The sequence below is a fragment of the Symsagittifera roscoffensis genome, chromosome 1 (assembly GCF_963678635.1).
Source record: "Symsagittifera roscoffensis chromosome 1, txSymRosc1.1, whole genome shotgun sequence".
Lineage (NCBI taxonomy): Eukaryota > Metazoa > Xenacoelomorpha > Acoela > Convolutidae > Symsagittifera > Symsagittifera roscoffensis.
Genome location: NC_087062.1, coordinates 33,240,856 through 33,254,197, shown reverse-complemented (window position 1 = coordinate 33,254,197; position 13,342 = coordinate 33,240,856). Strand labels below are relative to the sequence as shown.

The window sequence follows — 13,342 nt, the reverse complement described above, 5'->3', positions numbered from 1 at the left end:
ATTTATTATGGAAAGGTCTGAGTCCCCGCTTGAAACTGATTTTATATACATGTTATTATGCAACTAAAGGACTGCTACCATTTTATAGCTTTCTCTGGCTTTCTTTTTTTTTTATTTCGACGCGTGTTTTTTGTCTTATTGCTGCTTGCCATCGTCTCAAGCTTTTTCCAAGTGTTCCGGTTAGCAGAATTATACTGAAGGTCTCGTATATATTTTGGATGTAAAATAATGGTAATGAAAATATAGTAGGATTGCAGAACGGTGGTTGATAAATCAGACGCTTGAACGGAGGCCAGAAGACTATTAAATATCTCTTAAAACTGGAAATTTTCCGGTAAATACGCGAAAGGCCATTGGCTGATATTCGCAAATTTCCAGTGACTTACCTGCGTTTAAGCGGAACGAATTGATGGAAATAAATTTGCAAGTGTTTAAAAATTACTAGTTACTACCGCCATTTTACTATTGCTACTACCGCTGTTACCACCGTGTTAAATCTGAAATAGCGAAAAATGCCATTTGAATGGCAGAGATAAGAAAAAGTACGGAATAGATTGCAGCTGAAATGTTATCGCTCAGTGGAATTGCTTTTTCTTTTGCTTTTAATAGTCAGTTAAATTATCAAACGGTACCAATGATAGTGTAGTGTATTGATGGTAACTTTGTGAAAAAAAAATATCACACCAAAATAACAGCTAGCCAAACTAAGAGCTGGACGTTAACAATGCAAACGTGCTTGTATATCGCCTGCGATTGTTTCACTTAATTCATAAGCATTTATTTGCTCTGTGCATTTCTTCGGTATTGTGCCAAGAAAGCTAATTGTTTCAGTGGATTTCTCTGGCCTTTATTTTTTCTCTTTTATTTTCTGGCAGCCTTTTTTGTTACTCAGTTCAAGGAGTGCCTGGTTACTTACTCTAGTCCACTCTACTTTCCACTCAGCAGCAGACCCTATTGTTTTTGGCCTCATTGTTAGGCTTCAGTTGAAGTAATGCCATTAAGGAATTAGAACTCCCAGATTTTAATCCTTTTAGTGCCAGCCAGTCGCATTGTGGATAGGATACCATATCCCCATATTTGCATACCGGCCTTCTTACCTTCATTAGTTGACTTAATTGTTCAGTGTTGGAGAGTCTGAGCTGGAATAGCAAAATTAAATAAAACCGTACCGCCCCTTAACTCTCGGTCTCAGAATCATGCACTCTCGAAATAAAAAAGGATTAGAGTTTATCGTCGTGAAATAAACTTGCTTAACTCAAAAATTCACAACTGTTCTTTCTTGTGAAAAAGATTTAGTTTCATTTAATTTCAGGACGTTAGCTTTGTTTCATCTTTACTCTTATTTTTTGCCAGTTTTGGATTAGCTTTGGTATAAACATAGCATAATTATCCATTTTGAATAAAGACTCATTGCCGATTTTTGACGTGCAATCAGTTCGACCCGCCAGACTTACGGATTGTATTTTTTAGTAGTCCGAATTAGGATGTGTAGATGATTGCTTCTCAACTTATTCTCCCATTTGCAAATGGTGGATTTGTTTGTCCTCATTTAAATTCGATTTTCCTTCCCCACAGGTGATTTCACAGTAGTCGTATTACCCGCGAGATAAATACAGACCCAATTCCAAGCCTGACGCCGCCCTCTAAAACAGTGCTCTCAATTACACCTCGATTGAAAAACGCATAATTAGATTCAGAGCCAACCCTAATCGCCGAAAGCTGAAATACTCATACGTAATTACTCAGCCTACTCAATTTTTTAGACCACTGGGTTTAAAAAAGGAAACATTTGTTCCCCTTTTGCATCAGTTTTCAGTCTAGTGCCCTAATTTGGTTGAAAACTCCAGTCGAAATTATTCTTTATCTTTCTTTATTGTAGTCCATATTTTTGAGATCTTTCTTCAGACAACCAAGGGGTGAACGAATATTATAACTGCCATTTGATATAAAAGATTATGGCTTCCGAAATTGGTTGGTCAAGGCTTTTTGCTACACATAGTGCGCTTGTTCTTTGAGAAGACTAGATCATTTGAAAGCTACTGAATGACAAATTTGAGTCTATTATAAGTAGCTGAATGAGGAACAATTTATTCTCCATTCGCTAGAATTGAATTTCATCTGCACTGAATTTTTTCAATTACCATATGGAAATGAGCTCAACTTTCAGTCTCTTTGAATGTTGAGTCTGTGTTCGTCACTATTACACGCGTTATGGAAGGCGAGCTTTTGTTATTCAAATGAAGATTGAAGTTCAATTGAGTTTTATTGATGTCACGCAGCAATCTGTTGCTTGGCGCCTTTAATTTTTGGCCAACGAATCGGCAAAGATATTAAAATCGCAGTCTTATCGGACCATTTTATTTGCTTGGATATATGTACTTGGACACTGAAAATGCATTTTATTGAAAATAAATATTATTGATGCCTTGATTCAGAAATGGGAGACTGTGAGTTTTGTCGGTTGCAGAACCGCACCCGGACTGCGTACCAAACGAACCCTGATTCCCAAAATCGCCCATCTTATGGTCATGGACTGAATCCAGTGCCTGGCTCACAAACCATGGGCTCTAGAATGCCATACAACAGTAGTTATAACACTGCCCTGCAACAATACCTGCAGACTTACCAGTTAACTCAACAGCAATTGCAACAGTTAGCGGTGTCACACGCTCAAATGGCGCATAGTGGAAACGCGCCAGCTGTTATGCATCAACCGCACTCGTTAGTTCACCCGCAACATGCGCAAGTGATGCAGTATTTCCAGCCACCTTTCATCGACACCGCACATCTTACTCAAGTCACGTGCGAGAAGCACATGAGTAATAGACGAAGACCAGGTCATCACATGCGTGCGAGGAGACGCTATCATTACATGAACAGTATTCAGAAACAGAAAACAAGTCGGACCTTTATTAACAACACTGCTCCTGTGAATATGGCCTACAACAATGTATCTACAGTGCCTGGCGTTGGAATGAATGCCAATACAAATAATTTATTAACTTCAGCTAATCAGACGGCAGCCTTACCGCTTAGTAATAGTTCGCAGTTTGAAAAGTCTGATCCCTCGCCAACTGGTTATTCACAGGGTGAGGAGAAAGGTTTCTTCCCTAGAGATGACTTCCATTTATTGTCCAATGGGATCCTCAATACAGGAAGTTCCACAGCGCTGCATACCACAACACTGCCTAACGTAATGACCACCAATTATAGTCACGAGGACTTTTTGAACGAGGCCAATATGTTGTTTGACGACACATGTTGCAGTCCAGGGCCTCAAATGGAGGATCAGCGTTACTTTGACGACTTCGATATCCCTTACTTTACATCACACAACAACGCCTTTGACGAGCATCATGTTGACGTATGTTTGTAAACTATCATTTTTGATCCGTTCTTAGCAAATTTTTCTTTGCTTTTCTCCTACAAGTGCGACGAAATTTTGACAGACCATAATTGATTTCATTTGGATTTATAAAGGTGACCGAATTCAGACAGCCCGAAATTGGTTTCGTATGAAACTTCCCATGGTTTATTTTTCTAAATCAAAGCAGTGTCAGACGTTTCAAATCAAATTTACTCAAAGATAAACCAATCTTAGGTCACAAAACATTGATTTTTTGTGACTGGTCTTTGTCTGACAGAAAAATGTTTTCTTTAGCTCAGTCATGTATACAGTTAAGGCTGATAAATTTCCTTATTAGTTTCAGATTCCTTTAACGGAAGAAAATGTTTCCGGAGTTGCTCTGCTTATTATTCTTGAAAGCGTTTCCTGTAATATGCCACCATAAATACAGTTTGCCACAGTTGATTGAATTCCTTGTGTTTCCTATTTAGAACTGTATTTCTTCAAAAATGGTCTTTTAAGTATCTGTTCTTTTGATTTTCAAGTACAGTTGGTCATTTTGGGTAGTCTCAGTTCATCAATAATGTCTGTCTCCGTGTGGCGATTATTGTAATGATGCATTCGACAACATCGCAGTTATTTTGACTGCGTGGAGTCTGGCAATGACAGAGGTGCACAGTTAAATATTTATGGACCGCCAGCATACTATTTCCAAATAATCTCTTGGAGAACCACCAAAATCCTTGGAGCCCCTAAGATCTGGGCTTGAGTGCTCAAGATTTAATGCTCTTTCTAATGACTTTGATTTAGCAATGAGTTTTCTATAATTTTAACTTATCAAGTCAGTAGAAACCGCATTTTGTAGTTCATAAATTTATAGACAAATTTTTGAACTACCTGGTGCTAAACTGTCTTAAGTTTAAAAAAAATCATCGTTGTTCTATGTTTGCGCTTGTCTTTTCAGCCCAAGCCTGTGTATGGCAACCTGATGGAGGTTATAGATGACAGACTGCGCCAGTACAAAGCTGCTCTGGAAAAGGCCCAACAGACCGAGGATAGCAGCAAAATACGCAGATACACCAGACAGATCAAAGTGAGTGCCATATCCTGGTTTCATCTGCAATTAACGCTTTTTTCTGTAAATCTGGAAATTATTTGTTTCACTAAATATGAAAATTATTTGTGTCACAAAGGAGGTAGCTAACGAAGATTTATATTACGAATCCTAGTTTTTCTAACCCAACTCGCAACTTGAATTGCTCATTAGTCTAGAGTGCTCATTACCTCGAGGGGGTCGTGGGTTTGAACCCAACACATATCAGAAGTTTTATTTTAAGTCATTTCACTTTTTTACCGTTCTACGCTTGCGATTAGCAAACGTTATCAAATCGGAAAATAGACTTTCTTTCGAGAGAAAAACTTCAAACTTATTGAACGGAATCACTTGGTCTCTTGGTTCATATTGAAATCAAATTTCTAAGCTTCTCTGGCACATTTAGTCTGGAGGTAACGAATACGCCTGGTGCCGTAAAGTTCCTTGGTTCGAATTTGACCAGGACCGTTTTTTTCAAACGGGAAATAATCCGTTTCAAAAAATTGTCGGCTTATTATTTGTCTGCTTATGTTTTGCCGGCTTAGTTGTCACATCTTAGAATTTTTCTGCTTGCAGTTTTAATTGTAGTTGCTTTTTATCTTTTCATTTACTCCTGCAATTTGTAGTTCTACTAGCCACGACCTCGTATAATTTCCTTTTTTATTTTACATTTTTTTGCTTGAAGAAATTTTCGGCCCGAATAGTTTCGGCTTATAATTTATCGGCTTACTAACCTAATTTGTATGTTTTCTCCGGATCGCGCAAAACGTTAGAAATCTCAGAATAGAGTTTATAATTCAAATTTTTTTATGACAACAATTTTTTTTTGCTCAAAAATTGATTTTGAATTTTCATTAAACGCCGCCGAATGTTTCTGAACTTGTTTAACGCAAATAGAGCATCCGTCCAGGTAACATTTTGAAGCTTTTTAGTTGCGTTTTCTTCGAAAAGTTTTCCGATTTCTTCGGACTTAGTGGCTCTTCTTTCATTTCCTGGCTGCTAGCTTGCAATGCTATTTGTGTGGTATTGCAAGTGATGCGAAGCTCCGCTTCGCCTCTGTGTTCAAGCTACTTGTTGCCGTTTTATTGCTTGTGTCTGCGAAGTGCAGCTTCGTCTCTGAGTGTTAATTTCGATTTAGTTAATCTTCTACTGGGTGTTTTTATGACCATGATTTATCGATCAACCTGATATACCGGTGCGTGTGATTGACTCGAAATGAAATACTTTCGGAACTACTTAACTACGAAAAAATTAGTTTTTCAGTCAAAAAGTTAGTTTTAATTTTTGGCTTTTCCCATTATAGCCGCCGATAAATACAAAAAACAAAGTTGGGAGGGGGCAAAGTTTTTGGTTTTGAAAGGTACAGTAAGTTTTTAATCGACCCCCTCTAGAAACGCCAAGATTCGCCTTTGGTCTCAAGCTTTAATTGATTACGCTTGCGATTTGCACGCATGATCAAATCGGAATATATACGTTTTTCAAAAAGTGTCCAAAAACTGAATTTTTGACTTGTTTTTTGAAAAACTTGATCTTCCACATTTTTACGCAAAGTTTTTCATGTGTCAATAGACGAAATGAAGACGCCTTTATATAGATAGATAGTTTTTTAAGCTAAAAAATAATCAAAAACATAAATTTTATTGTTTATCGTCAAAAATGGTTAAAACGGATTTTTTGATAGATTTTGTGACTGGGTCCTTGAGGGCTAAATAAGTAATTTTGGGCAAATATTTACCATTCGCTTATAGTGCACATATAATTCGTTAAGCGTTTGTTTTGAATTTTACTTTATTCTTTAATTAGATTTTAAAAAGTAGAGCCCGAAAAATCCGTTTGGTGAAGAGCCATTGACGACAGGTGTGTATTTTTTCATCTGATTGATGTAAGATAATTCTTTCATTGTCCGTTAGAGTTCGCAGTTCCATCTCGAATTGAAATACCAAATAACTTGCTAGTGTCCTTAAAAACCACGACGTCAAAATAATGCAACTGCTTTAAAATTTTATCAAGAATTTCGGTTCTATTTTCTAGATAGCCAATTTTAAATGGAAAGTAGCGATTTGATATATGATGAGTTTACTTTTCAGCAATTTGATATATGATCAAAAATATGTTTTTTTTTCGTAGCGACTACAAACGATTAGTTTTTTTGTTGTTGCCCTTTTTGCACTTGAGAGCCGTCAAATACAAAGTCGAACGTTCTTTTTTAGACACTGGAAGACCAAAAACGAAGTGTGAACGCAGGGAAAGTTGTCAAAGACGAGGACATACCCCCACCCATTGCGATGTCACATCCTGGAATGAATGTGCAACACAGCCCCTCGGTGGGTGGATCGCCCCAACAGCACCCCCAGGCATCGTCCTTGTCCGCAGGAGGCGCCAAGGGAACTAACTCGGCGGGACCTGGTGATGGTACGGGGACAGCAACTGTGCCTTCGTCTTCCTCGGGTAGTGAACACAGTCCGACCACTGATATGCTCCAAACGGGAGGCGGTGGAGCAAACAGCCAGGCGGCTGTTAATGTTAACAGTGCTCATCAACAACAACAGCTCTCTCTGGGTTTGTCATTTTGCTATTAATCCTTCATATTCCACTTTTTAATAACTATTTTTTTTCTTATGCCATCTCAGTAAAGTGCATCTTCACTATTATTACTTGAACTGAGAAGTAATGACCAGTACTTTATTTAGAGTACTTAAAAGGATAACACCAATGAGTCACTTTTTCAACTCAGTAAAATGAATCTGCGTTTGATTTACCCGTACCGCAGCATGGTGTAATCCCTCATACGCCAAGGACCGAATGCTCGAAAATAAAAATCAGATTTCAGTAATCTAAAACTTGGAAAGAAAGTTGACATTTCCAGGGACTGAATATTGATATTTGCCGAATATAAAAACGGCAGAAATATGCAAAATTTTCAAATTGTCACTGGCCGCCGCCGAATTAGAACAAATTTTGTATTTCAAGGGTTTCTTTATGAAAGAAGCAAATATTGCTTCATTTAATTAAATTTAATTGAATGGCAATTGCTTCTTTTTAAAAATTGACTTTCTGCTAATTTAGTTTTTGGTCTTTCGCTCACGAGTTTTTTCGCCCATTCGGTCCTTCGCGCATGAGAATAGCCCACCCCACCCCCCGCAGCACTACCAGTCTTTAACACGAGTTTAAAAAATAAAGAAAGCGAGAAAGTGATGTGACGTTACCTGTTTTAATGAGAACGCTATGAATTCGTATTGCTCTGAAGGGGTGTGGTTTAGAACTCGAAATGTTCAAAGATGGAAAATTTCTCCCTGCTAATGGGATTTTTTAAAATAGTTCAATAGTTTTGTTTCTCCAATTACTGAACGTGCTTTACTAATTTATCTTTACTTGTTATAGTTTAATGAAAGCTCAAAAGAAGTTTTTGTGAGTTTAAGATTCTCTTGGTATCTGTTTTAAGGCTGGGAATAGATGTCAAAAATCTTCATTTACTCATTAAAAATTGGGCAAAAAATCAAATTTTTTTTGAGCACAGGCAGATGTAGACTGATTTGTTTGGTTCTATTTGTTAATCTGTGACTCGTCCATCTATGTAACCTATCTTTAAGTGATTCTCAAGATGACAAAATGAGACGATTAATGTGAACATAAATTCAGGATTCAAGGTCAAACGAGCGTTTGTTTTGTTGTTTTACTGAGCTAGTGTATGAAACACGATTGTTTGCTCTAATTTCCGCTGTAAAAATCTATTTGATTCAAAAATAAAATTTTATTTCACGTGTCGTGGATGCACTAAATAGCTTTTCTTTGTTTTCGAAAAAGATACATCTTTGCACCGAAATTGTAATTCTTGATTGCTTTCCGAATCCTGTATATATATGTAGCATTTGATTGCTAAATTGTGTTGGCTTGTCTTGTAATTTTGCAGTCGAGGAGGTTTTACGACATGTTATTGAAGCCTTGATCCTGTATCAAAGCCCCCGATTTTCAATCATTCCATTTAAAAAAGCTCGTCTAAAAAATGAGCGCGCTTAGATTTTTTTTACCATCCTTTCCTTGCAGTACAAATGAGCTGTTCTTTGTTGTGCTCGATTTGGTAAGGAAAAGGCAAGTTCGATTTTTTTTATTTTGGAATGAAAATAAATTGGATAGGAAGCCTAAGAATTTGAAAAATCAATCCATTCCGAGAAGAAACAGCCTAAGGATGGAAGTTTAGAGGACGGTAGATCGTTATTTAAGGCGAAGGTGCCCCCTAAGCCTCGTTCAAATCTCGAGTAATTGCACCACCGGAGGCTACAGTTCCATCCCTTGTTCTCCTCCATTCAATACCCGCTCACCTACGAAGTAATTTAAATGAGTGAGGATAGCTCAACTGAATTTGAAATGACCGGAATCCAGCGATTTTCAGAAGACGAAATCTTTTCTATGAACTTAGACTTATTGTTTTATTTGGTCAGTTTCATTTCATTTCATTTTGGTACATCTGTGCAGACTCTTCATTGATTGTTCGAAAGGGGACTGCAAAATAGTCTTTATAAGTTACTCAATTGAATTAATCAAAAACAAGCAAACAAATATTGGAACAACAGAAAATTGTGATGGCTAGTTAGAGTTTTCGCAGGAAGATGAAGCTGAAGGTTTATGAGAGCTGCCTGCGGATTTTAAAAAATTTTGTTTTGCAAAGACATTTGTAGTCCGAACGTTCGGTGCTAGCCGTGCAGCAATTGGCTATCTTTACTAAATGAGTTTTTCCTGGTAACTAATTAAGCAGAGATCAAGCGTTGTTCCGAGCCATACTGCGAAGTCGTTTTTCCCAGTTGTCTTAAAATAACAAACTTGAACCATGTGAAGATCATGAGCTCAATAACAAGTACAATGGAATTTTTGGTTTGCCTCATATGAAGCAAAATACTCGCTTATTATATATGCTACTTTCACTTGATTTAGATTGAAGTAAATTAGGGTTCTCACCACGTACTTCACGTAAATAATTGGAATTGGTCGAATTTTTTGTGCAAAAGCCGTTTCAGTCTAACAGCTTACAGGCTAATGAGTGAAAGAAATAACTTCCTATCTAATTTACCAAATAGTTACAGTTTTTCAAGATATGTTCACCGTGTCCTTGCAGATTCATCTAGTTAAACTCCCTCTTACCGCCAAGAAAAAAAGAAAATTTGTTATCTTATGAAGAGTAATGAACGTAGTGAAGACTTATATAGGTCTTGGTGATTTTTTTTGTTTTAGGAAAAAGTTTTAAAAATTGTTCACGCTTAATTTTGATTTTTCGCGGTTTGGCTTGTGATTTTTTTTAAGCTCAGTGCATTTTCATTGTTAAAAGGAAGACAAGCTCAACTATCAAACAGCAAAAGTTTAAAGATAACAAAAACATGATTGACTTCTTTTTTCGAAAGTGGAATTTAATTATCAGATTTCAAATAAAATCATCAAATATAATTATCAGAGCGAAATAAAATCATTACATATTGATCCAGTTTTCTAAAATTGGATTGATTTCATGAAAAAATTGTGAATATAAATTGTTCAGAAATTCAAAGAGGTTTAAGGCCATCCTTTTCTTCGAAATTCGAAGGCTGAGATTTTTTCAAAAAAACAAGTCAGTTTTTTTTCTGTTTCTTTGAGTTCATTATTCTTTTCCAACCGTCAGATGGCTATGCTATTTAATTGTGAGTCGTTTTCAATTGCTCTGGTTTGGTTTAGTTACCGTTTTTTTTTTGTTTACTGGACTTTAAAATATTTCTGTTTATATCTGGTCGGCTTAGTGGTCTTGTATAGCACCTTTGGGTGAGTAAAACAAGTTTTTTATGCTTGTGACGCTTTTGAGGGGATAATTGATTATTTTTAAAAGGAATTTTTGTGAAAACATTTGCAGGCTCAAATTGTCGGAATTTTATGGTTCAACGGGTGTCTGCTCAAATTGTTGTACGTTTTGTTTAAATGCGAATTTACTTTCAGTTTTTTTTATTCAAGACAAATTGAGATAAAGAGTTGAAACTCTGGGTTGATCAAGCTTTTCTCGACGTTTCAATTTTTTGTCTTAGCGGCTTTCGTTTCAATTTGTTTTGCTAGTTTGCCATGCTATGTTTGTGTTTTATCACATGTTGTGAGAAGCTGTGTGTCGACTTTGTGTACTTTTTTGAGATATTGTCAGGCATTTTCAAAATTACTTGGTTTATCATAGATCTTATTGTTGAAGTGTTTTGTATGGTTGAGATATTATAGTTTACGAACAACTTTCTGTTAGCCTGATCTGTGTTTCTCGAAACTGCTTCTTATGGTTTGATTACGCACGCGAGAGCTTTGTGACGGTAAATGTTTGTTTCAGCCATAACGTGTTTTTTCTATTATCTGAGTCTTCGAAACTATTATTTTGGTGCTGATTATCTATTTCGGTTAATCTATCGAAGCTTAATTTCCTACTTCTTTTATAATTAAATCTGCTTTATGCCAGCTTCTCCGTTCGTGAAAAAATGACGCTAAAATTGATAGAATCGACTTTACTAATTGATTCAGTTTCTCATATTGTTAATTTTATTGAATAAATGCCGGTCATAAATTGTTCTAGAAATTAAAAGAGCTTTGAAGGCATTTTTTTTGAAATTTGAAAGATTTTTTCAAAAAACAAGCCAGTATTTTTTTGTTTCTTTGCGTTTATTGACTCTGATCCATTTGTATGTTGGCCATGTTTTAATTACCTTACACCTGTGGTCGGAACCGGCTGTCCTTGTTTATATTTCGGTCTTAGAGGCGTAGTTGGGAGCTCGTGTGATGCACAAATATAGGTTGATGTACAAATATAGTTTCCTATTATTTTTTAAACCGTTGTTTGTGTACTTATTTCATGGCAGCTAATTTCATTCCAAACAGGTTATGAGTTAGTTCCTTCGAACGTCTTTGATGGTGCTTTTAGCCCTCATTTGATGCGCATATCTATTATAAAAAAGATGCGGGATGATGTCTTGGAAAATTGAAAGTTCGCAATATAAAATGTAAGCTCAGAAAAATTGTTTTCAACTACTTATTATTTATGAGAGCGAGAAGAAGTTTCCGTTTCCTCCAATAGCTGGAATAATTTCCAGCGTTTGATGGCATATCAATGATGGAGCGAAAAGAAATTTCCGTTTCCATCAATAACTGGGATCATTTCCTGTGTTTGATGTAGGTAATTGGACTCAACGCTAGTCAAGGGTCTGCCTGGAAAGGAATTTGCAGTAAAAATGTAAATTTCAGTCTTTATAAAGCCGATCGGTTGAGTGTCGATGAACGTAGTGAGGTCGACATTTTTAGGATTAATGAACGTAGTGAGTACTCTTATATTGGTTTTGGCGATTTTTTTTCAAGCAATTTTGTTCACGCTCAATTCACGACCATCTCTTTTTTCGAAATTCAAAATGTTTTCAAAAAATAATTTAGTAAATAATTTCTCAGTTTCCTTGAGTTCATTACTCTTTCCAATACAACTGTCAGTTGGCTACGTTTTGTTGATTTTTTTTCAGGAAAAAGTCTTAAAATTTGATCTTGGTCATTATTCATTGTTTATCTAGCCTAACTCGCAAATAAAAGTGTTCACTTATTTGTGAAACTTTTGCTATAATCTGTAGCAGTGAAATTTCATAGCATTTGTTCTCTGCTTTAGTCGTGGCTAGTGTTGTAAATTACTAAGCCTCAGTGGCTGACTGGTTAGTGCGTGAGACTCATAATCTCTAGACTGCAGGAGCGAATCCGACACGTAGCCGATTTTTACTAATTCGAGGCTTATTTCTATTTTACTTATTTCACTTTATAGAGCTGTTTTTTTGTCGATTTCTTGGCTGTGCTGACTTTTAGTTTCTTTTTAAGTTCAATTATATTTATTAATTAGAAAACGGCAAATTACGTTCTTCAATTAAGAAAGCGGATTTGATGCGAAAAAATGTGAACGAATTCTAATTGGAAAAAAATTATTATTTATATGTTAAAATTTCTCTGTGGGTTAAAAATTTTATGTAAAGTCGTAGTTCTCTCTTTTAGACTTTGTTTTATAATAAAATATATTTTTCCTCCATTCTATTTTTGATTCGATTGAAAATTTTATTCAATATACTACCAGTATATTATTGAATAAATTTTTCAATCGAATCCCGAAAAGCTTTTGTGTTGTACAATAGCTCTCATAGTTTCTCTTTGTCATAGTTTTCAGCCAAAAGAAACACTTTGAGCTGGCTTGATTTATTGTAATTACCTAATCTATTTACACCAGCGATCATAGTGTTATTTTGTGAATCAGATTTTTTCCAACCGATTTTTTTCAAATAAAACTGCTCATCTGTTTTTTTTTGGTATATTTTCAAGCGCAGGTAATTTAATAGCATCTGTTGCTGCTTTTTAAGGCAAAGTTTTGGTATAGCCCCAGGTGATCGTGGCGCACATTCTGTGACGTGAATGTCCAAATGTTGGGGTTGGAGTTTGAATATAATTTGGTGGTACTTGCAGCACAAAGTTAATAATTTAATAGCATTTGTAGCTGCTCGATTGGTAGCTAGCTAGCTAGATTAGGAAATTTTCAAGTGACCGTTGCGCTGATAGAAGTCATGAGACTCCTAATCTCCCGGCTGGAGGTTTGATTAAGGTACAGAGCAAAAGTTCTATTTCTTAAGGCGTATCTTTACTTTTTTTTGCCTGTTTAGCGCTATTTCTGTCCTTTTTGTGAAGTGAAGCTTCGCCTGCAAGCGCTATTCGTTGCACCTATGAAAATCTTTATTTATTTTACTCATCGGGTGTGTGTGTGCAAGTATTATCGGCTTCGTATTCTTCGTTTCAATGCTATTTTCTGCAAAAAAAATGTATTCTTTGAAAAGTTTTCGTCCAAATGAGCTTCATTCGAGTTCCACATATGAAAGTTGTGGTAGATTTACTAATTACTT

General features: G+C 36.1%; 1 protein-coding gene across 3 annotated transcripts in view; it reads left to right on the top strand.

Moving 5' to 3' along the window:
* The window catches only part of LOC134843102 (coiled-coil and C2 domain-containing protein 1-like), a 58,293-nt gene that overhangs the window by 23,765 nt on the left and 21,186 nt on the right, over window positions 1-13,342 (top strand). For 2 of the 3 annotated variants that reach the window (XM_063859587.1, XM_063859586.1), the window contains exons 5-6: window positions 4,311-4,439; window positions 6,650-6,998. In XM_063859587.1, coding sequence (XP_063715657.1) covers window positions 4,311-4,439; window positions 6,650-6,998 — 478 coding nt within the window. Of the gene's footprint in view, window positions 1-195; window positions 3,365-4,310; window positions 4,440-6,649; window positions 6,999-13,342 lie in introns of those variants that run through there. The other variant, XM_063859585.1, reaches the window with a different exon arrangement.